The following is a 23,966-nucleotide window of genomic DNA, read 5'->3' as shown; positions in this document are numbered from 1 at the left end:
TCCTTTAACCCTTCACTCCTAACTCAAGCTTCTGGTTTCTTTAATCACCAGCACACATTCTCTCTATTTCTATGCCAATTTCTTTTTTAAAATTTCTTTTTTTAATTATTATTTTTAAGCAATCTCATTAATTCATTTGTTTTTAGTTTTCAACATTTAACATTTCTATTTTGCCCTCTGGTTCTAGAATATCAGGGCAGTTTTCCTTGATAATTTCATGAAAGATGATATCTAGGCTCTTTGTTGATCATGTCTTTCAGAGAGTCCAATAACTTTTAAATTATCTCTCCTGGATCTATTTTCCAGGTCAGTTATTTTTCCATTGAGATATTTCACATTATTTTCTATTTTTTTCATTGTTTTGGACAATGTCTTGATTTCTCATGAAGTCACTAGCTCCCATTTGCTCCATTCTAATTTTTAAGCATTTTCTTCAGTGAGCTTTTGGACTTCCTTTTCCATTGGTCAATTCTGCTTTTTAAGCAATTCTTCTCCTCATTGGCTTTTTGGATCTCTTTTGCCATTTGGGTTAGGCTATTTTTTAAGATGTTATTTTCTTCAGCATTTTTTGGGGTCTCCTTCAGTAAGTTGTTGACTTGTTTTTCATGATTTTCTTGCATCACTCTCATTTCTCTTCCCAGTTTTTCCTCTACTTCTCTTACTTGCTTCTCAAAATCCTTTTTGAGTTCTTCCATGGCCTGGGACTGATTCATATTTTTCTTGGAGGCTTTGGATGTAGGAGCTTTGACTTTGTTGTCTTCTTCTGGTTGCATGTTTTGTTCTTTTTGGTCTCCAAAGAAAGATTCTATGGTCTGACTTTTTTTGTGCAGTTTGCTCATGATCCCAGCCAATTACTTGAGTTATAAATTCTCTGTTAAGGTAGGGGTCTGCTTCCAGTGTGGAGAATGTACTGTCTCAAGCTTCAGGGGTTTTGTGCAGCTGTTTTCAGAGATACTTCTAGGGACTTATAAATTTTCACTTCTTCCAAGGTGGTATGATCAAGGGTGATGTGTTTACTCTTTTTCTGGCCTCTGTTCTGGTCTATGAGTGACCACAAGTGCTCTTTTCTGCCTTGGACCTGTGAGGAGGATTCCCTCTCTACCGCCACCGCAATCTTCACCAAGCCAGCTCCTTCTTGCCCCAGGACCGCCACCCAGAATTGGGACCCAGATCCAAACACAGGAAAAGCAAGAGAGTCCTGCCTCAGCATCAGTAAAGAGATCCCTGCAATCCCCCTCTGATCAGCCAGTCTATTCCCCCTCTGTGGGCTGAGCTCCAGAAGCAACCACCACGGCTGGGATCTAGCTTCTCTCTCCCTGTGGTCACAGATTTTTCCTACTGACCTTCTAAGTCATCTTTGGCATTTGTGGGTTGAAAAGTCTGGAAACCACCACAGATGCCCATGATTCAGTCCTCTGAGGCCTGCTTCAGGTTCACTAAGGCCTGGTCTTTGCCTGCGCATCCACACTGAACTGCGTTCCTCTCCCAGCCTGGTGCAATAGACCTTTCCAATCAACCATCCAGGTTGTCTTGGTCTGGAAATTTTCTTCACTCTGTCTTTTTGTTGGTTCTGTTGCTCTATAATTTATTTAGAGTCATTTTTGTACAGGTATTTGGAGGGGTTTGGAGGAGAGCTCAAGCAAGTCACTACTTTTACTCTACCATCTTGGCTTTGCCTCTCTATGCCAATTTCACAAATTCACTGCCTTCCTCCACTCAAACTCTTTACTCTCAGAGACAGCTGATCCTCTCACTACAGCTACAACCTCTTCTTTACTATTTCCATTCTCATAGCATCTAGACTACCCCTCTGGCTACTTCTTGATGTTGCTAAGTGCCTCATCCTTTGTCCCTACCATGGAGTAGAAATCACTTGTTCTTTCTATCATTCAACCTTCTTTTGCAAGGGCAAATGAGGAGAGGTGGGGAGGAAATCTTGCTACAAAAGTAGCAATACCTATAATCCTTTTCAGCCCTAAAATGTTCAAATCTCAATTCTGTATTATTTAAGATGATAAATGGTGGAACTTAAAAGATTTTTTTTTCTATTTTGTTCAAAATGTATATATATATCAGAAAGCACATTTACAGGAAAGTTGTAAATTTGCTTCTACAATAGGTCATGGGATCATAAATTTAGAATTGGAAGATGTTATCTTAGAGGTCCCCTGATCCATCAGTCTCATTTTAACCCATAAAGTAACTGAGATCCAGAGAGCTTAGATGATTTCACAAGGTCCCAGAAATAGTAAATGGCACGGCTGAGATTCAACCTAGATCCTTTGAATATAATGTAAAGGTCTCTTTACTGTCCTACAGTACTCCTTATTTTACTCATCAAACACCTTGTCCATATTTGCTTCTAGAAATTCCTTCTACTAAATATTGACTTCCTACCTCATAACCCAAAGAAATTATCCCAAACCTCTTCATTTTCTTCACATTCCCTCAAGGAATCTCTAACCATCATACTTATACCAGAAGATTTACCATTTTACTTCACTAAGAAGGAAGCTTCAAAAACTCCCTTCACTTCACACAAATTATCAGCATCTATTATCTCCTCCCTCATATCTTGGAGGAAAAATTCTTCCTATTCTTCCCTAAGGAATTCAGTATAGATCTCTTCTTCATGTATTTGGTCAAGTCAGGCACTTATTGCAACTTCATCTTTTTTAGGACATATTTTGTTTCAGTGGCAATTTTTTTCCCTAATCTAGTCCATTCATTAACTTATGGTTTTCTTTGTATTGTAAGACCTGCCTACCAGTTTTTAAATATCCTTCTAAATAAACATACATTGTGACAGAGTGGAATGGACAATGGATGTAGAATTCGTTTTCTTATTCTGCCAATAAGCTACTTTGTGTCCTTGTATGAGTCATTGTCCCTTATGAGCCTGCTTCCTTATTTATAAGAAGAAAGCATTGGATTCAATAATCTTATGCCTGTTCTAGATAAAATTCCTAAGATTTTCTTTATAGGAAACTTACTTTATTTGATTTAAATCATAATTACATACATATGGCTTAAATAGAAATGCCACCTTTTTAAAATTTTTTCCTCATTCACTTTCAAGGCTATTCATCATTTTAGTTACTAGAGTTATTACTTTTCTAAACTGACTTGCTATAAAAAATTTACCTAAATAGACCTAAAATACTGAGTATCATGTTATTCATATATTTTTAGGGAGAAAGGTAATGAGTGCAAGGAAAAAATTCATTTCCTATAAAGAACATTGACAACATTTGAAGTCAAAACAAATATGTCCAATAAAATTTTCATATGTAAAGAATATTTATACACACACACACACACACACACATATACACAATTTGTTGAAAGGAAGAGATAGAGTTGTTTGCATAGATTGCATCAAAACTCCTATTAATGTTAATTGAAATCTCATATTTCACATATCATGCAGAAAAGTTACTTCTAAATATATTCTTTACACCTCTCAATTAAAGCTGTGCCAAACTTTTGACTCTTTAGTCAGGGCATTGATGCATGAAAATGGATATTTTTGCAAGCATTTGCAAATCCAGGTGAAATCTCAACCTTTGTAAAATGGACGCAGTCTTCATTGTTGTTTTTATTGTTGTTGAAGTGAAAATGTAATCTCCCAGGTTAAATGAACAATATGGTTTAAAAATGGAACTTAATAATTTTCCTGATGTTTATTATTACAAAAGCTGGCTTTTAAAAACAATGATCGTTACCACTTGCACTCATTTTTTTTTCTTTTTAAATTTCAAATCATATATGTTAAGTGTCTAAACTTTCTTATATTCCCAATGATAATGTTTCATCTAGAGTATGCACATAATCACATTCCAAAGTGGATGTGTTCACATATGTATACCATGTACAGTCTGTTGGTATAAATTAGAGATATTCCTGAATAATTTTTGAGGAAATTGAATCAATCTATACAAGACTATTGTAGTAACTCATTTTCAAAGATTATGTTTTCATAATTGAGAAGAACCTAATTTTGTCTGGCACTCAAAATTTAGAAGCAAATTTTGATCACATCAAATTAGTTGAAGTGGGATAGAGTGCCATATTATTTAAATGAAAAAAAAAATAAGATTGCTGTTGGCCTAGGAACAGCCATTGACCTACTTACTTAACTTAAAGTTACTTAACTTGAAGAAAATCATTAGCTTTTTAAATACACTAGGCCTAGAAGAGTAGAACCATAAATATGCAAAGTCTACATTGGTAAAATGGAAGCATTGCTCTATTTCTCATGGGTATTAAAGGACTTTCAGGAGGGTTGGACTGACTTATCCATTTCCACTTGAATAGTTTTGTCCACTTTTCATTGTAACTAGTTGAACTAGAAATCAGTCATTTGTGAGGTATCCAGAAATGCCCCTTTAGCAAATAACAAAATGGAAACTGCGTTTGGTGCTATTATATCCCTGGGTGACACTGGTTCCAATGGCTAATTTGTTGGCATCATTGACACTCTCCTTTATATCTCCTCATCACTTGAATGCATCCTTTTAAAATGTTTGCAATGACCTCTCTGTTCTGCTACAATAAGGTCTGTAGACACTATTTTAAGTACGAATAAACCATTCATGAATAAGAAAGAGAATAGAAGAGGGAAACAATGAGAGGGAAATGTAAGTTGACAACTTTTTTTTTTTAAAAAAACTAAAAAAGGAAAGAAGATATCATGCAGGAGTCCAAAAAGCAAAGATAAAACAGTCATGAAGCCTTTGTAATAGCAGAATGGAAATGTGTGGTCTGTCCCAGACTTGTTTGTGGACTGATACTTATTTGCATCATTCTTTTTCAAAGAACATATCAAATTACAATCACTTATACTTATGAGGTATATGGACTTGAACATATATAGTTTTATTTTAAATCTGACAAGAGACTCATAGCATGGAATCCTCAATGAGATTAAAGAAAAGCTAGTATTCTATTGAATTAATCATTTATTAAGTATCTACCATATGCAAGGGATTGCACTGGGTGCTTGATCTAGCAACAAAACAATGACCGTAATAATTACAGTTCGTGTTTCTGTAGTGTTTTATAGTTTTCAAATGTTCTTCTCAATTCTGTGAAATTGTTAGCATAAATAGAATTACCATCTTATAGATGAAGGAACTGAAGTACAGAGAGTTTTAATGACTGGACCATAGTCACAAAGCAAACAATTGTAAACACTTAGCCTTTTAGCAACATCTTCTTACTCTAGGCCAGTATTCTTTGTAGGAATACTATGGACTAGAATACTTCTTCTGAAATAAGATAGTTTTCATTTGCAAGGAGTATGTAATATAATAGACAAGGATTGTCCATAAAGATGGATTATTACATGTCATGGGACTACAATATGGGAGAAAATACGAGGCCACTAAAGCAACAAATCACATAAACTGGCCAACTATTCCAAAACAATAGCACAGAACACATCTTCTTGGTACCGAACAAAGGCAGATGGTGGTTATTTATAAGTCATTCTTTGATCTTCACAATATACTTTTACACACAGATAGCAATCAATGGCAATATTTCAAAGTTGGAAGGGTAGTCTAATCCAAATCCAGAATGACCTGTAAGTCTGCACCCCAAATGCATTTTTGGAACAGAGAAAGTAATGCCCAAAGGCGTTGACTTACCTGATCTGCTGTCCAGAGGTCCAAAATCCAAAGAATACTTCACAACATGATAATTGTTCCACACATAAAGTAGATTGTCTCGAGGGTTATAATCCACAGCAGCTATGTACTGGTATGAGTTTGGAAAGGGTACATCCACCAAGCTATCTTTACTTTGGTCAGTGTTGTAAATATAGTCTATCTTATTCCCTGTAGCTTCATTGTCATCATCTTCATACACAGATTTGACCACATACAAAATCCCACAAATCATAAATGCGTTGGAAGCTGACCTTTTATCATAGGCTGTATCCCATGTCCCTTCAATCCTTAAAGTATAAGGGTTCAATTGGCTAATGACAATTTTACCATTGTTTTGTTCTGTTGCATAGATGACCCATAGCCCATTCTCATCTACTGCCAGGTCTATGTCAGATTTGCCTCCCCACCGGTAAGGGGATGTATCATGGTAATTGGCATTAGCTATGATAGCCTCCCCACTCTTTATCCTAGTCCGCAAGTCAAACTTAACTATATTTCTTGTGCGCTCCTTGTTGAAGAACAAAGCTCCATCATAGACTACAAATCCCGTGCCATCTACGCGGTGAGGGAGCTTGTAAGTTGTTGTTGGCCTTCCAGCAATAAAATCATCCTTGGATGAGTACTCCGTGAGGGTGTCCGTTCTGTAAGGAGTCCAGGGCATGTAATAAATCTTGTCTGAAGCCTGAAGGGGGTCCTTGCACCATGCCCCAGACTGGTGGTCAGACTCAAACAAATGCTCGCTCTGGTATACGCCTTTGAGTAGTCCAGGACAAAGAAAAACTGTCAGGAGGAAAAGTTGAAACAGAAAAGCACAATTAGTTTCTGTATCGTGGCATTTATTCTTATGCCTCATCATTTTGGAACTCAATACTAGAGGCACCTACCACAAAGCTACTGGAGATACAAATGACTTGTTTATCTACTGTTCTTCCTGAAGCAGGAAATATTTTCCTCATTTATTTTAACTTTTCAAAATATTTTTTTCTCTTTGTTCATTACATTTAAGTCAGTTTGTACAGTAAATGTACTTACTTGCATCATTCCTCTTTGCATTCATGTAATTCCAATATTTTAATATGTGTACATATATCTAGAATATGTATATATGCATATGTACACACATGTTCTCTATAATATGTCAATCAGGTAAAAAATGATTCCTCAGAACATTTTCAAGCATTTAAAAACCAGTGCACTGAAGAATTTCCTGTAAAATTGTAATAAAAGACCTATCCTTATAGCCCAAGTGATATTAACAATTTAATCGGTATCATTAAGAAGCAAAAAGCAATCCCTCAGTCATTCACAAGAATGCTTAAAGCAGAAGTAGAGTCCTAGAACAGAAACCACCAACTCAGCTAGCAAAAAGGACTCCCAAAGCTGCTATAGTGCACACAGAGCATGCAATCCACACAATTAAATAATGAGTGATGGATGGAGAAAGAGAAGGCAGGAGAGAAAAGAAGGAAGGAAGAAAGGAATAAGGAAAGAAGAAAAAGGTGGGAAGTTCATTGAGAGGAACCCAAGATCTAGATTTTAATCAGTTAAAAATGTCCTGTTAAATATAGTAGTATTTGAATTTAAAAGCATGTACCTTCTAATGTTACATGACAGGAGCATAAAAGAATAGTACCATTTACTATGGTCTTTTGCTGCTCAAACTTCAGAATGAAAATGGTCAGCAATTCACTGACACTCAGGTTTTAGTATGATTCAGTAGCATATTTTGCACAAAAGGTGGGAGGAGGCATAAGACACTCTGGTTGGTTTACCTGTTACAAAGCTGCTTGAAAATTGGTGCAAAGAAAAAGTGTTTAAAAAAAAGGAATCATGTGCTCTTATTATGACTGTGAAATAGAGAATTATACTAGGTGGGCAAATTAAGTTATCTCAATATATCTGAATGCTGAACCATAATTTAGTGTATTATGGGCTATATTCTCCCCTTGACCCAAACTTGACATAGGCATTAGTGATAAGCTCATTAGAAGAAATCACAAGCATACAAACAGGGCAAAACAAATGTAAGATGATAGGCAAAGAATGTTGTTAGGTTTTGAGATGGAAAATAATTACTAGAAAACCAAAGCTTTTATTTTTCCAGAATAAAAAAGGGGAGCCATGGGGAGAAATTGGCTAGTAAGTTTTTCTAAAGGTAAAAAAATCTAAAAATTGGCTATTTGGGTATGATATAAAGCATTTCACCATTGATATTTAACCACTGAGTTATTTTTTATTTGATTCTATTAAAATGGCTTTAATGATTTTTCAGATTTGCTGTTATAAATATAATGTCCTAGAACATCATTTCTGTTAGGATTCTAGTTCTTTATTATATGCAAACCAATAGGCCTTGGTTATAAAATGGATTTATTTTAGTGTGTTTCAGAAGAGTCCTCCCTCCCCCTCCCAACAACAAATAAGCAAGGACAGGGAAAGAATATATAGTAAAACAAAGCTGGGGCAAATAATCTAGCATATATACAGGCATATAAATGCCTATATATACACACATACTAATATAATCACTATCTATCACCAACTATAGAAAGAAGGCAAAATACTTTTCTAGCAAATGAAGGGAATAAAATAAAACTTCTTTAAAATATTTAGGATAAAGGGATTAAATTGACACTAATTAATCTTAATGATCTATTTAGTGAAGTTGAGCAGCAGAGGGACTAAATAAACTTTCATAAAATAGGTAAAAATTAATGACAAAAATATTTATACTATATGTTAAACTGTTAAATAACTTAGCCTAAAATAAGTAATATATATATATATATATAATTTATGAAAGGTATTTAATTACCTTTTTGTTCCACTTCTATTGGAGAGAGAGAAGTAAAGAGAGAAAGAAGAAAAGAGAATAGATTAATGGTACGGTATTTGCTAGGCACCTTTATCTTTACCTCTTTCAAATTTAAAGGAAATATTAATTTACTTCATTTGTATGTAATTCATAGGACATTAATTTGTTAAAAATGCATTGCTCTAATTCAAGGTCAATTTAAAATAAATACCTTACATAATCTTTGAATTTAAAAGAAAAATAAAAATAAGACAAAAATTAATCAAACTAAGAATAAATGCAACAGTATACCAGACCATAGAAAAGGGATATGCAATATTCATAACAGGAATGTCAATATTTCTCTTTGTAAGGGTAGCTCAGGTACTGTAACAAAAGGCTTTCCAATAATTTAGCTAGTCCCACTTATCACATACTGTAGAATACAGATCTGTTTAAATGAACAGCCTGTCTTATATCTATCTCAAGAATTGATCTATTCAGCAGAACCTCTAATTTGAAACTAATTTCCCAGGGCCAAAGAATAGGTTTCTATGACCTAATAGACTTTTGAGATAGATATACTGTAAAACTACATGAAAGTAGCTGGAAACTTTTCTGCAATACCTTTTCTTCCTCTGCCCACACTTAAATATCATGTGCTTTATGGAAAATAACTATTTTCTTTAATAGATAAAAAATCTGTGATCATTATGTGGGTGTCAACATTGGTATACTCACATGGGTCTAATCTTATTTAACTTAGATACTATCTTAACATGAAGCATTGAATCAATTCTGAATATCTAGGCCTTATAGTTATAGATTATTACTAGTTAGATACTGTCAATCAACAACAAATTTACTATTCATTTACAATGTGCCAAGAACTGTGCTAAGCTCCAGGGATAAAAGGAAAGGCAAGAACAATATCTGACCTTAAGATGTTCACATTCTAATTGGATGACAACATATAAATAACTAGGTATATTCGGTTTTATACAGAGTGTATGAAAGGTAACCTCAGAGGAGAAAGCACTGGTAGCTTGGTTAGGGGTGGTGAAGAGCTGGAAAGGCCTACTTCAGAAAGTGGAATTTGAGCTAAGTATTGAAGGAAGCCAAGGATGTTCATATAGGAGAGCATTCTGGCCATGGGGGCTACCAATGCACAGGGCCAAAGACAGAAAAGTGACTGTCATATGCAAGGAACAGCAAGTAGACTCATTGTAGTTGGATCATGAATTGTGGAGGGGAGGAAAAGTACAAGGAACCATACTAACGGAGATGCTTGGACTCACATATATTATAATTTCTATCTGAGTAAAAAGAAGTCAAGGCAAATTGTTGGGAAATAGTGATGCTGTTACTCCACCAGCTTCACATATAAAGAATTTTCCTGTGCCTTTAAATGAGGCCTTTGGCTGCGTGAAAATAAAGCAGTTACAGTCTTAAAACAAATACAACAAATGTAATGGCTGCAGTGAAAAGTTAAAATCAAAACCCTAAGTCACTGAAGAAAAAAAAAATTATTGTAGTACACTAGGTAATTAGAGGTAATATGAAGCCCAAATAAGGACTGGGCAGAAAATGTCTTTTTAAACAATAATCCTTATAACGTGAGTCAACTCCATGGAGGTGGGAGATGGGGGGGAAGATCTGGCTTTAGGGGGACCTGAACCACAGGTAAATGAGTTCATTAAAATGATGGACAATTACAGTTGAGTGAATTTTTTTTCCTGCTCCAGCCTAATCTCTTCCTCCAGGTATTCTGAAGAGGTCCCTGATATTTCTCCTTTAAGTATACAAAAGATTCCCAACCACCAACAAATTATGATACAAACTAGTACTTTGAAAAGATCTGTCTGTAACAGTATAATAGTTATGACTCTTTAGATTACTTCCACATAACTAATCATATAAATTCCTCAGTGTCATACTTAATGTTATTTCAAGAGCTCTTCCCGATAGCCTAGACTACTATAATTTATCATTGCTGATAATCTTCGTGGAGCACCCACAGTGTGCAATGGATCAATTGTATGTTTCCATATTTCTCAGCCAAAAGCTTAAATTAAACAGGTGCCCTATGTAAGTTGTCTTGAACACTGTTAAACTTGAGTTGATCCAAACTCTGCTATTGCTGGAAGAAATAGTAGAGCTGTTAGTCCTCTCTTGACATCACCTTACAAAAGTCTTGACACAGCTTAAACCTCACCAGTTACTCAAAGTGGTCATTGAAGGGATAAGAGCTAGGATGGCAGTTTCTCAGGTGTTAATTCACAGGAGAATGCACTGGGGCCAATCAGTCCCTTGAATTAAATCTGGAAATAAAGAGAATCTCTGTAGCCTGCTAGGAATATAAGTGATAGTCAAATACAGGAGAAAGCATTTGTGTGCTACATGCACATTAATAAAGGTTTCATCCTTTGAAGACTTGTATGAAATAAAGTAAAGTATGTAGAATCTGGTGGAATAAGTTACACAAAGATTGCAATAATGTGAATGAAAACATACTGAAGGATATAAAAATTCTCATCATTGCAGTAACCAATGATAACTTTAGAACACTAATGGTGAAGCATGCCTCCTGCGTTTTAGTAGAAAGATGATGGACTACAGGTACAGAAAAATGCATGCACTGTCATACCTAACATACAGACATATATATATAGGGGTACAAGGGAGTCAATTGGGAGTGGTAGCAATTTAAAAAGAACATCAACAAAACATTTATTTATTAAAAAAACAACAACTATATTCTCTGTGTTGTCTATCACAAACTTTAAGCCTTTGTTATGACACATGGGATTTATTTTCAACATAAATACCTACATGTCATATGGAGTAAAAATTCTTGCCATTATATATGTGCATTTATAAAGAGTAATATTAAAATATTTCCCTTCTTCTAAACTCCCCTAGGGATGTTGCAGCTTATGCAACTGTTTTCCAGCCTCACCAATTTTTGTGATAGTTATTTAAATCTTAAATTTCACACATATACATAGGAATACAACCTTCTCCTTTAAAAAAGTCAATCTCCTAGACTATTAATCTTGAAAGCAATCAATCTATCATCATGAATTTGTTAAGCACTTATTATACATGCCAGGCACTATGCTTGGTGCTAAGGATACAAAGACAAAAGTGAGACACAGTCCCTACCCTCAAGGAGCACATAATCTAATGGAGACATGTAGGCAGGGACGACTAGGTCTGAAAAATAAAGCATGATACGCTTTTCAGTTTAATGTGCATTATTAACATTTTTCATCACTTTCATATCTAGACAATGATCAAAACAATAAATCATGTTGTGATTTGCAGCATTTGCTGATTTCTGAGATGTAAATGTTTACACTGAAATTAAAAAAAAATGGTTATACTGAGCTAACATGAGCTGTTCCAGCTCTTAGAAAATATACAAAATTGATACAAGATAATCCCTTATTTGCAGTGTGTGTGTGTGTGTGTGTGTGTGTGTGCATGCAGTGGTGTGATGAAGGAGAATAGTCTCCCATTTCTCAAGAAATATTGACTATAGACTGGGAAAGTATTAGTGGGTGATATAAAGAAATGCCAATATTTCAGCTCTCCTCATTTTGAAAAATCATCTTGCATTTTTAGGATATTTTTCACTATTTCAAAATGTTTTCACTCACATATTATTCCATTTATGATTCTAATGAAAATTTACATTGATGTCATTGGTCTTGCTCTTAATCCATGGGGCATGGACAAATTCTGTATAGTTCAAGAGAGGCTTGCCACGGTAATAGTTCTCAGTTAATCAGGATTAAGATTTATTGGACATCTCTGCTTTGGGGAAAATTGCACTGGTCTTGTCCATGTTATGACAAGCTGTAGCCCATTCATCATATTATTGGCTGTCTTCAAAAACCAAAGTGAACTGATCCAATAAATTTAAACTAAAACACCCATAAACAACAATCCTTGAGGGAGGGTCAAGGGAGGGAGAGGGAAGGCAAAGCATGTATGCTGTATCTCTGACAAACTTGCTAACATTTAGGATTTGCCAGTGGTTGCTGTCTATCAGTTTATTGGGATTATTGCTAAATATTTCTGATTTCTTAAGGTTTTAAAACTGAGGCACTAAAAATGAATGAATTTGTATAGCTAGAATCACATATGTTTTAAATTATCCACCAAGGTGATGTTAATATTATTTATCTAGTCTCCATAAAGAGGTGAAGGCAGTTTGGCATGGAGGAAAGAGCCATAACACCTAGATTCAAAATTCACCCATGATACCCATTCCCAGGGTAACCTTGAATAGATCACCTAATCTACCTGAATCACAGTTTCCTCATCTATAAAATGAGGAACTAGTTGAACTAATTGACCTAGGATGTCCTTTTCAACTTTGATTCTTTTTTTCTTTAGCCACAGCGGTATAGTCCTTATGTTTCTCCATCCTAAATGACATATGCTAGCTACTGCTTTAATAAGTATTGACTGATTAAATCCGGGCTTTCTGTTCCTACACATACTAGTTATGTGACCCTGGGCAAATCACTTAATCTCTGTTTGCTTCAGTTTCTTCAGCTATAAACTAGGAAAATACAGCACCTACCTTAAATTGTTGTTAAGAGGATCAAATGAGATAATATTTGTAAAGTACTTAGCATAGTGCCTGGCACAAAGTAGACTCTGCATAAATGTTGATTGCCTTCTCTACCCTGACTTTTCCCTTCTTCTTATACAAAGAATAAAGAGATTGGAGCAAGGGGGAGTGGGAAGGTCCATTTTCTCTTTAATCTTCAAATCTTCATAAAATGGATATTATCCATAAGACATGTTGTTGTTTATAGAAATAAGATGTTGTTAGTTCTACCCAACTCCCAATCATATGCATTACTTTGAATTGCATTCTTTAATTATAAAATGCATGGTTCAGAGAACACATGCATGTATTGCCAAGGTTTTTTAAATTGCATTGCAAATTACAGAGAGTGTTAAATGCCAAAAATACCTTTTTGTTCATTAAATGGGAGTTGGGAAACTTTTGCTTTAATGATCCTGACATGGTTTTATAAATTTCCTCATACAAACTTGAAGATATATAGCAAACTTCTATTCTGTCAACAACATAAAGGTTATCAAGCCTATTCCCCAGAACTTAGCGTAGTGGCTGGCACACAGTAGGTACTTAATAAATGTTAATTGATTGATTTTGGTACATTAAAGATAATTCTTTAGATGACTAAAATATCTCAGAAAAATCAAAAATTTTTCCACATAAATTCCTTAATTGGTTAATTAGTCAAGGCTAAATTACTCTCCATTGTGTATCTTTTAATGTCATACATATGACATATCTGCAAGTTTAAAAATCAGATTTTCACAGAATTAAACTATATAGACATTTTTGGTAATCTTCACTCAAAGTCTGGTTATTTTGAGATTATGCCAAGAGTGAGAAGCCAATTTGCATTTTCTGACTATTCTAATCCAAATATAATATTGGTATTTACCTGGAAGGGAACTCAGTATATAAAGGGGAACAATAAATTCTATCTTAGGAAAAAAATACCATCTTTAAGTAATCTAAATTAGATCAGAGTAGGAGCTAAACTAAAGCACAGTTGGACAGAAGAAAAAATCATTCAAGTAGATAAATGAAAATAAGCAATAACATTAAATCAATTAATGGTTATTTATTGAGTGCCACTAAGTGTTTTGTATTATGCCTAGGTGCTACGGGTGATAGAGCATAAAAAAGACATAGTCCCTGCTTTCAATATAGTTAGGGAGAGAAGCTTCATATATGTGAAATGAAAAAGAACAAGATAATGTAGCCAGTCTCCAACTTATTTGCTTTCCGTAAATCTCTGAGTGTTGTTTTACTATAGAGACATTATAAATTGTCACAAGATTTCCAGGATGGCCTTTTATTAATTAAATTAAATATTTAAATTAAATAAAAATAATTATTCTGATACAAATTTGGAACACATCAGTAGTCCTACCTCTGAAATTCATCCAAAGTAAATTGTAAATGGGATGAGGACTAAACATACAAATTCATTGATATAGGGAGATGTCAATGAAGAAACTTTCTCTACCAACAGCGATTAGCACCATCTTTGAAACTCAGCATCTTACAGAGTTGCTTGAGACATGGAGAGGATAAGTGACTTCCTAGGATGTCACATACTGTATGTGTCAGAGATACAATGTATCAACAATTAACATTTTTTGAAAGTAACGATTAGTATCAAAAACTGAAAATTATTCTAGGGTTATATGACAAATTGCCTTTCCTTCCACCCAGTACCTTCCATTGTCCCTCTGTCCTAACTATTCTTTCAATGACATGCTATCTATTCTCTCTTTGAGGAGGTACCAACTCCACCCTCATATGAACCTCTGCCTCCTCCTTAGTCCAAGTCCCTATTCCTTCAAGGCTGAGGCCTCAGGGACTCAAGAGTAAGTCAAAGGATTTTATAGAGAGAGGTTCTTTTCAGGTTTCTACAAGTCCAAGCTTGACAGGGCTCCTAGGTAGCTTGTTTGTCTTTGAGATCCATGTGTTGCTGGGGTGAGGGTAGGAAATGCTATGACAATGACATATACAGCTTCTTTCCCAATTGTTCCAGTTCATGTACTCCATTTCTCAGTCAGTGTTTCCAAAAGCCCTGATTCTCCAAAAGTGCATGTTGATTAGCAGTGATTCCTATTTCCTGGAGTTCCATTCTGTTCTCTAGAAATTTTAGAAGCAAAGCTGCCAGGACTCAGAATATCATTTAAGGACCTTCACTGCTTTCCTCCATGTAGGTGGAGGAGGGGGTAGCACAGAAAGAGGAGATTAGGTTGAAAAACTCTTTTACATTACAATATTGCCTGTGATTGACTATACTGATTTTCAATTTGGCATCACCTGCCCACACACATGCACACAGACTACTTATCACCTGAGTTCAGTAGTCACAAAGTACAAGAAAAAGGAACTGTGGAATGTTAAAGGGGTCCCCTGAACTTTTTGAGTTGCCATATTTTCCAGAACCACTGGACCCAGAGAAGGCAGGAGGCCCTGAACATATCAAGGATGAAGCCACCTAAGTCTGTACTAGGCTAGAAAACTGCTTTGCAACTGGGACCCTTGTAGATAATCAGACCGTCCTATCTTCATAATCTTGCAGTTACCAAGGGAAAAGAATGCTGCATTTGCCATCTTAATATTCATTATTTCTTCTCCGCTGCCATTCCCATGTAGGTGGAGATTTCTGTTTCTACTCCTCTCTTTGTCTGAATTTCACAAATAAGCAAGCTTCTGTTTGGATTATGAATTCTTTGTCTTGGCTTAGGGTTCCACATGCATGTTCATTTTTCTTGTAATAAATCTAGTTGCAATTAAATGTCTCATGGACTTGTAATATTGTTTTTGGTTAACAGGTAACAATGTTTTTTTTTTCACTATTTGTTAAACATTAACAAATATTTCTTTTAGGAAAGTTGATGTTGTATTCAGTGCCATATAAGTCATTGGAAGGCCATATTATGATTGCAGCGACATGTTACTGAGTGCCACATCTAGCGTGTACATTGTGTATATATGTGTGAGTATGTATAATGTAACATGTATATAATGTATTAACATCTTATATCTGTATATTAAATTATATAACATACAAATTATATTATCTATGTATGTGTGGGTATACATATGTATATGTTAAACATATTACATAATGCATTCTATTATATATCATATAAACACTAATATAAAGATCAATACATATCGATATAAATGGTATTTTATAATATGTATTATACTGTATTTGATAATCACATATGTATATATAGACACACATTCCCCACTCACTTATGCAGATAGAGGATTGCTAGCTAGAGACTCAATGTGCTAGAAAAATTCAGTAGAATGGAAATGATCAGAAGAGGGTTCATGGAGGAAGTAAACTTAATCTGAATATAGAAGAATTGAGAGAATTTGAAGAATGCAGGCCTAGGTGGGAAGGAATTATATAGAATGGAACTGACTTGTTGTAGGTGTTGGCCTTCCTAAAGTAGGAGATTGGGTTGAAATGATCAGCTTCAATCTCTTACAATTGTAAAATTCCAAGAACAGATTACCAGTGCAGATATGAATACTTATGAAGAAAAACAAAGTAAATTAAAAGGGAAAAACCACACACACACACACACACACATACACATACACATACACACGCCATACCCCTTAAAAGACAAATGTACCTAAAATTTTACTAAACAGCAGAAAGAACATTCATGAAATTCTTCTTTTGGTCCTGCTAATTCTTATTATTCTAAAATAAATCCTTTCCCTTTCTTACATTCTACATTTAACAAGACAATAGAAAAACACTTATTTGGAGAAAAGCTTCCTCTCCATGATACTCATTAAGATTTTAATATATTGCATATCAAAAAAAAAAAAAACCTGACTGACATCTGTCTCTTTCAGCAAATGAAGTGCTAATCCTTTATTTAATGAGACAAAAGTAATCTCTGAGGCTCAGTTTTTAAATGATGTTTTTCAAATAATACCCATGCATCAGTGAATAAAAGTGCTGCTCAAGCACCTTGTATTACAATGGCTTCACATGATGTGTTTCCAAAATTATCACCTCTTAATGAATTTCACACTGGAGTGTGTAGATTGAAAAATGTCAATAATTCATAAATGCTTTCACCAGCCACGTTCTAATTTAAGCACTTAAATTTAATATCTATAGATATTGTAAAAAAAAAAACCTAAGGCTAGCTTTTTATGAGTAATTTATATTAGTTTTCCATTCATCTGATGGATTTGTAAAAACCTTCCAAACTGTTGACTAGGTTTTTTTAGGAAACTGTGCTTTTAGTCAACTCTTTTGAGAATTTCTGTATAACACAGTGAAAAAAATATTAATTTTAAGTTATTACTAGTAACACGTAAAGTAAATATGATACCTGACTTATCAAGGATGCTCCTTCCCCCCCCCCCATTGGTCAGTTCTATGCAGTAATAAGATGGAATTTAGTGCTGTGAAATGGGAAATGGTGTGACACAATGGTATATGTGCTTTATGTATACATTTTACATGTCCACTTAGAAATTATTGGCTTTTTTAATTTCAAAGGAACCTGTAAGAAAGTACTGAAAAATAGGAAAATATTAATGATGAGAAAAACTGAGAAGGAAAATAGGTACATTTATCTAATTAATATAATTTTCTCCAGATGATATATCTAATAACATAAGAAATAGCCTCCCCTTGCCTTATTATTTTCCATTTCTAAAGTCTATGCATCCTTTCATTCTGTATATGCAACAAAACCATCAATACATATCAATTTTCATATATGCAGTAAATGTATTATATTCATGATTAATTCCAGGTTCATAGCATTTAATAGCTGGGAAAGGAGTTAGAAAGCATCCAGTACAGGGATTCTTAATCTTTGGTTCATGGATAAGATTTCAAGGGGCCTGTGAACTTGGATGAAAAAAAATACATCTCTATTTTCACTAACTTCTAAATGAAACTTAATTTGCCTTCAATTATGAATGCAAGCAATAAAACATTATTCTCAAAAGGGATTCATAAACTTCATTAAACTGCCAAAGAAGTCCAGGATACAAAGTTGGGAACCTTTGATCTAGAACAACCTCTCTTTTTATGGATGAGGAAATCAAGACCATGAGAGATTATGTCTTGACTACAGTTACAAACCTAGATGAAAAACAAGAAGAGACTAAGTCTCTGAGTAACTGTCTAAATTATTTTTAAAATTAATAATGATTATGATGTCATTCTGAATATCATTTAATATATTTCAGCATGCTTTCATTATATTATCTCATAACTTTCAATGATAAATAAGATAGTTATTATCCCTATTTTACAGATAAGGAAACTGAGGGCTGGTAAAATTAAATGATGTATATAAAATCAGAGAGTTCTTTGGTGGCAGAGTAGGGACCAGAAGGAAATCAGATGCCAAATTTCTATTCAAGGATACTTTACATTATGCCATTTAATTAAAATTACCTAGAACAGAAAATTTCAACAGCAAATACTCCAGGGAAGGGGAGTATGCAGATTACAACAAATGACAGTGAAAATAAAAAACTTCATTTACTCCTGAGGATTCTATAACTGTTCTGATGCTATGACCATGTTCATTCCAATGCCCTTATTATCTCAAGTACAAGAAATGATTCAGACAAATTTGTAAATGTTAATTTTGAGTAACCAAAATAAATGGAAGTGGGATAGGTGAGGTGATGAGAGTAAGATGAACAAAAATACTGATTATTTTCAGTAAGTGTGTGGGGTGTGTGTGTGTGTGTGTGTGTGTGTGTGTGTGTGAGAGAGAGAGAGAGAGAGAGTCAATTATATTTATTAAGTACCATCCTTTTAAATGTTTCCTCCAATATGGAACAAGAAACACTAACCAAGCAGTCAAAAGTATGTCTTGCCATTAGTGTTTAACAGATCATTTAACACACAATTCTGATTTATAGACAGTGAAAATGACATATTTAATTCTCCAGGCTACTTAAATAAGCAATACAAATGTAATGCTTGATTGGGGGAAGAAAATACATGAATATAAAAATGCAAATTTATTTTTAAAAAAAGCAGTCCTATCATTTAATCCTTGTCTTGACACTTGACTCCCTCTCTCGCTTTGATTAAGCTCTTTGCTCTTTCAGCTCCCCATCTGTGAAATAGGAGTAATAATATTCCTACTACTCACAGAATACAGTCAAAGGGATAATAGAAAATAGAGCTGCATTGGTCTTTATAGATGCTCCAGTTCAAAACCATCCTTTTACATTTAGGTAGACAGAGACCTTCAGAACTTAAAAGATTCGGTGGAGGTCACAGAGCCAATATTCAAACCCAGGTCTTCTGATAAATCCTCAGTCTAATTTTTATGGCCTTCCCACAATACCTACCTAACTTTCTAACCTTATTACCACACCAATACAGAAACCTTCTGCTACATTAATCAAACCTGTTCAGCTCATTACCCCCACCCCCAAACATACTACATAAGTTCCCAACTTGGTTCTTTGAGCACAGTACCTAGTACGTAATAGATGCTTACTGACTTTTAGTCTCTTTATCTGGAATTCATCCCTTTCCCAGTCCTATACTACAACTCTTGCATTGTCCTTCAAAGCTTACTTCTCTGTAATTTTCTCCAATCGCTGCAGTTGATAGTAAACTCTTCATCCATTTAAAGTGCATGACATTTATTACAAAGACAAGCAACAGAATATGCCATGCCATAACATCTAGCACAATCACTTGTTCAGCAAATTTTATGATGATATTATTTACCTTTTCTGTAGCCATGCTATTTCCATAGGAATGTGAGGTCATAAAATTTTACAGCTGGTCGGTACCTTAGAGATTATCCTAGCAAAATCTTCATTTTACAGAAAAAGAAATAAAAGTCCTGAGGCAGTAAATGACTGGCCTAAGATCACACAGACAGCCAAAAGTAAGATTGTAACTCAAACCTCAATCTCTTGATTCTTTGTTTAAATGTTTTAGTATCAAATTCAATAAAATGTCAACTAACTAGAAAGAATATTAAGGTTTAGTCAACAAAATGGAAATAATATGTCATATTACAATTTGTTTCTTTGAAATAACAGTGGTAACTATTTTTCATCTACCTTGGCTATCTTCTTGGTTGAAGTAGTCACTTTATTTTATACTAAATTTGGGCCATTAGGTCAGTTTAATGGAACATTATGTTAATGACGCCACAGTGAGAGTGATCCCATTTTATGATTTGCTTTTTTCCATAGCTACCAAGTATATCCCTATCTAGGCATCTCACAGCTACATCCCATTGTTCACTGGAAGCCATGGACTTGAGCACTGGACTTGTATTCTGGAATATCTGAGTTTGAATACTGACTCAGAGACTTACTAGTTGTGTGACTTAGGGCAAGTCACTTAACTTCTTTCCAGTCTCAGTTTTCTAATCTATAAAACAGGGATAATAACACTTATCTGGAAAAGTATGGGTAGATCTAAACAAATCTATCTCTACTACTAGAAATTTAATTCAAAATTGATATATTAATGGTGGTGGACTTGAGCTAGAGATTAGAGACTTTATAAACAAAATTTGTTATATCAATTATTTAGACAAAATTTCTGTGATGTACTTTTGAGGATCAAGATTTAATACACTCCTTTGGCTTTCAAAGAAAATGGTTGAATTGTATTTTACATAAAGAAATACTTTAAGGTTAATAGAAACCTTTTAATTCTTCATAACAAAGATACAGGATAGACCATTGCTAAAGGATAACCTCTCAATACTATAAATAGTATAAAACAGGAAGTTACAGAATACTGTCTTGATATCTTTTAACTCCACATGAGAATGAGAAATAAATTCATGCACAGAGATGCTTAAATGTTCTCCCAATCTCAGAACATTGGTGGTTTTGCAGTATATATAAATGTTAGGGAAAAAAAGAAAGCAATAGTCCAGGGTCTTCATGCCTACCAGAAAAATCACACAGCTTGTGAAATGGATAGGGTGAAGGAGAATGGCATGTTGGGTTTCTCAGACAGATGCTTACTCAATGCATACAGCTGCATGTTAACTCAAACTTTTCCCTGAAACATTAGTCCATCTGCTTTATAGAACAGATTGAAGAGTAGTCCCACATTAGCCCAGAGTGAAGCTTTCTTTAACTGTGACTACTGTATGAAGGGAGAGTGTATTGGTGGAGGTGGGGAGGGTGGCAGCAGGAGCGAAGAGGACTGAAACATGAGAATTCTATTTCTCTTGTGAACTGAGTCAGAATGTAAATTCATATGCTAGAAAATAGCAAAATGTGGAATAAAGTTGTGCAGTGACTGAAGGGTTTTGTTTTTGCTTTTGGACTTTTTGTTTTTATTGGGGGGAGGGCAGACACAATTTACTCTGAGATGCTAAAAGTGATGTCTTAATATCATATCTAAGTTAAGTTTGTGTGTTTAGAGGTATCAGCACTATTTTACACATTCTCTCCCTCAGTTTAGTCAATGATATATTATCTATTTGAAGTCAGGGCCATTAAACCCTTGCAAAGTATTTACTACACTATACATATTATTGGTACTGTCAGTGAATGGTGCCCTCTTTCTGTTTTATGGCTAATGTAGCATTTCTCTGTGGCATCAACAGATTAAAACATTTACTACTGGAAAAGTATGTGAAAATGGAGCAAACTCATTTTGCTATGAGCTAACTCAATAAATCTGTCTAGTGTAGTGATATTCCTTTCATTTAAAAGCAGAACAAATTTTTTTTGCTAACTTCAAGAAGGCAAGGCTAAAAGGTTTTCTTTCTTCTCATTTCCGTCCTCCCCCTCCATTCTTTCTCTTTCTTTTTCTCCAGTGACACTATGATGCCAATAATAAGAAACACAAATAAATTACAACAGCTACCACATTTCTGATCTGTATTTGACACATATTTTGGGGTGAGTAATCAAAGGTTACACTAAGACAGGAGTGGGGAACCTGTGGCCTCAAGGCCACATGTGACTTTCAAAATCCTTGCATGTGGCCTTTTGACTGAGTCCAAGTTTTACAGAACAAATCCTTTTATTAAGGGGATTTGTTCTTTAGAGTTTGGATTCAGTCAAAGGTCCATATTTGAGGACCTAGAGGGCCACATGTGGCCTTGAAGCCATAGGTTCCCCACCCTGCCTAAGACTTTAGTTCTTTCATTTGGTTCTTTCATACTGCTACTATATAAATCTGCATATAGGTAAAATATATAGGCTTGAAATATTTGCTTTTCATTTCTCTACTTGCTTTGCTTTCTTTCTTAAAATTATATTGATGGATTCATGATGTCATCAATATGAGCATTTTCTGCATCAATATAAAGAAAATTTTCTCTAAAATCTTGTTCTGTGAAGTTCTCAGCCATGTCATTTTCCCACAAAGCCTTTGTCCTAATTGTTTTACTACATTGGGTTATTGGTGTAATATTTTGGTTGCTTATTTCTGTCACTCATTTTTACTAAATGATCCCCTAACAAAATGTCCTTAATCAGTTTAGAATTGTCTTATGGTAGATAAATAAAATAAAAAGGCTAGTTCATTCAGTAAATTTCTCTGGTAAAAAGGATAAGCTTTTGAAAGTGATGTCACCAAAAGAAAAAAAAGGGAAAGTTAGACAAAAAGAATCAACTTTTGATTTGTTGGTTGTTAACGTTGAAGGGTAGGTTTCTGCACCTGAAAGGAAAGGCTCTATCTCCCAGTTGCCTCCTCCTTCATTCCTCAAAAGCAGTAGGGTTTTATGATTTGTGAAATACGTAATCCTGGGGCCACATGACCACTTGACTTGGCAGGCAACCCTAACAGTTTATGCCTATGGCTAATCTAACATTCTTTATCCTGGCACAGATCTCTTTAGTACAATGTCTTTTTTTCAGGGTATGATGGCATAGCAATAGGAAAAGAGTGAAAATTTTTAAAAATAAAATTATTCTCCCTTTATAATGCTAAGTAGATTTTATAATCATTCAATCTTATGCCGAAGGTTATAAAATCTCTTATGATGAATATAGAAATTGGGGTTATTAGAAATTTGTCAGAGTTTTTATTAAAGAGGGTTTGATTTTACCTCCAAAACACAAAAACAAAAACAAAACAAACATTCTATTTAAAATGCTTGGACTTATTTTCTTTCTTATATCTATTTTCTCAGCTAAATTTTTCTCTTTACAGAATAAAGATTGGGCAAGTTGGTTATAAAGTTTACTGTCACTGTCTTACTTTTAGTTCCACAAAAGAAATAAGCAGAGTTGATCATTTTTTTTTTATCACGTTAGTCTGTTAGAAGTATACACAGGCCTCCCTGATAGAAAACCTTTGCTCTAGTCAAGTCAATCCCTACTGTGTCCTTCCAATCTTTTCTGCTTGTTCCTCTGCCTCTCTGTTCCTGCTCATGCTATTCTTCCTTTTGTCAAGATCAGGAACTATTTCCTCCATGAAGCCTTTCTCAGTTACTCCAGACTCCATTACTCTTTCATGTAGATGAATTCTCATAGCACTGAGTCCAGAAAAAAATATAACGCAATGCTGAATTCTAAATTATGTTTCACTTTTTGGGAATCAGAATGTAAGTTACTCATCTGCTGATGCGTAACTGTCATAGAATTCAACTTGAGTCTAGTTCGCCATCTGATATCTAATGCTTATAGGAGCCTGGGCATATCATTTAACCTTTTACAATATAAGCTGTAGAAAAATGGCGTTTCTTCATTTGGTAGAGGCAGTTTTCTCACTGTTTCCACACAATAAAATAATGGATCAGTTACTCTTCTATCCAGAGCCCCTTCAATGCCATTGCTTAATTCAATAACCATTTCATGTATTTTGGTCTGGTCTGGTTTATGTTTGTAGTTGATCTATTTAAAAGCAAGGAGTATGTAATATATTTCTTTAATTTCCCATGGTGAGTGTAAGTCAATTAAACCA

At 34.5% G+C, this 23,966-nt stretch overlaps 1 protein-coding gene across 4 annotated transcripts in view; it reads right to left on the bottom strand.

Annotated features, from left to right (window-relative positions):
• Nucleotides 1-23,966, bottom strand: part of ADGRL3 (adhesion G protein-coupled receptor L3) — a 601,096-nt gene that overhangs the window by 346,954 nt on the left and 230,176 nt on the right. For 3 of the 4 annotated variants that reach the window (XM_027836482.1, XM_027836484.1, XM_027836486.1), the window contains exons 4-5: nucleotides 8,488-8,502; nucleotides 5,652-6,452 (exon numbers count right to left, since the gene is read on the bottom strand). In XM_027836482.1, the coding sequence (XP_027692283.1) occupies nucleotides 5,652-6,452; nucleotides 8,488-8,502 (816 nt within the window). The remainder of the gene's footprint in view (nucleotides 1-5,651; nucleotides 6,453-8,487; nucleotides 8,503-23,966) is intronic. The other variant, XM_027836485.1, reaches the window with a different exon arrangement.

The sequence above is a fragment of the Vombatus ursinus genome, unplaced genomic scaffold (genome assembly GCF_900497805.2).
Source record: "Vombatus ursinus unplaced genomic scaffold, bare-nosed wombat genome assembly UNPS02014818.1, whole genome shotgun sequence".
Lineage (NCBI taxonomy): Eukaryota > Metazoa > Chordata > Mammalia > Diprotodontia > Vombatidae > Vombatus > Vombatus ursinus.
This window is presented reverse-complemented; position numbering and strand designations above follow the sequence as displayed.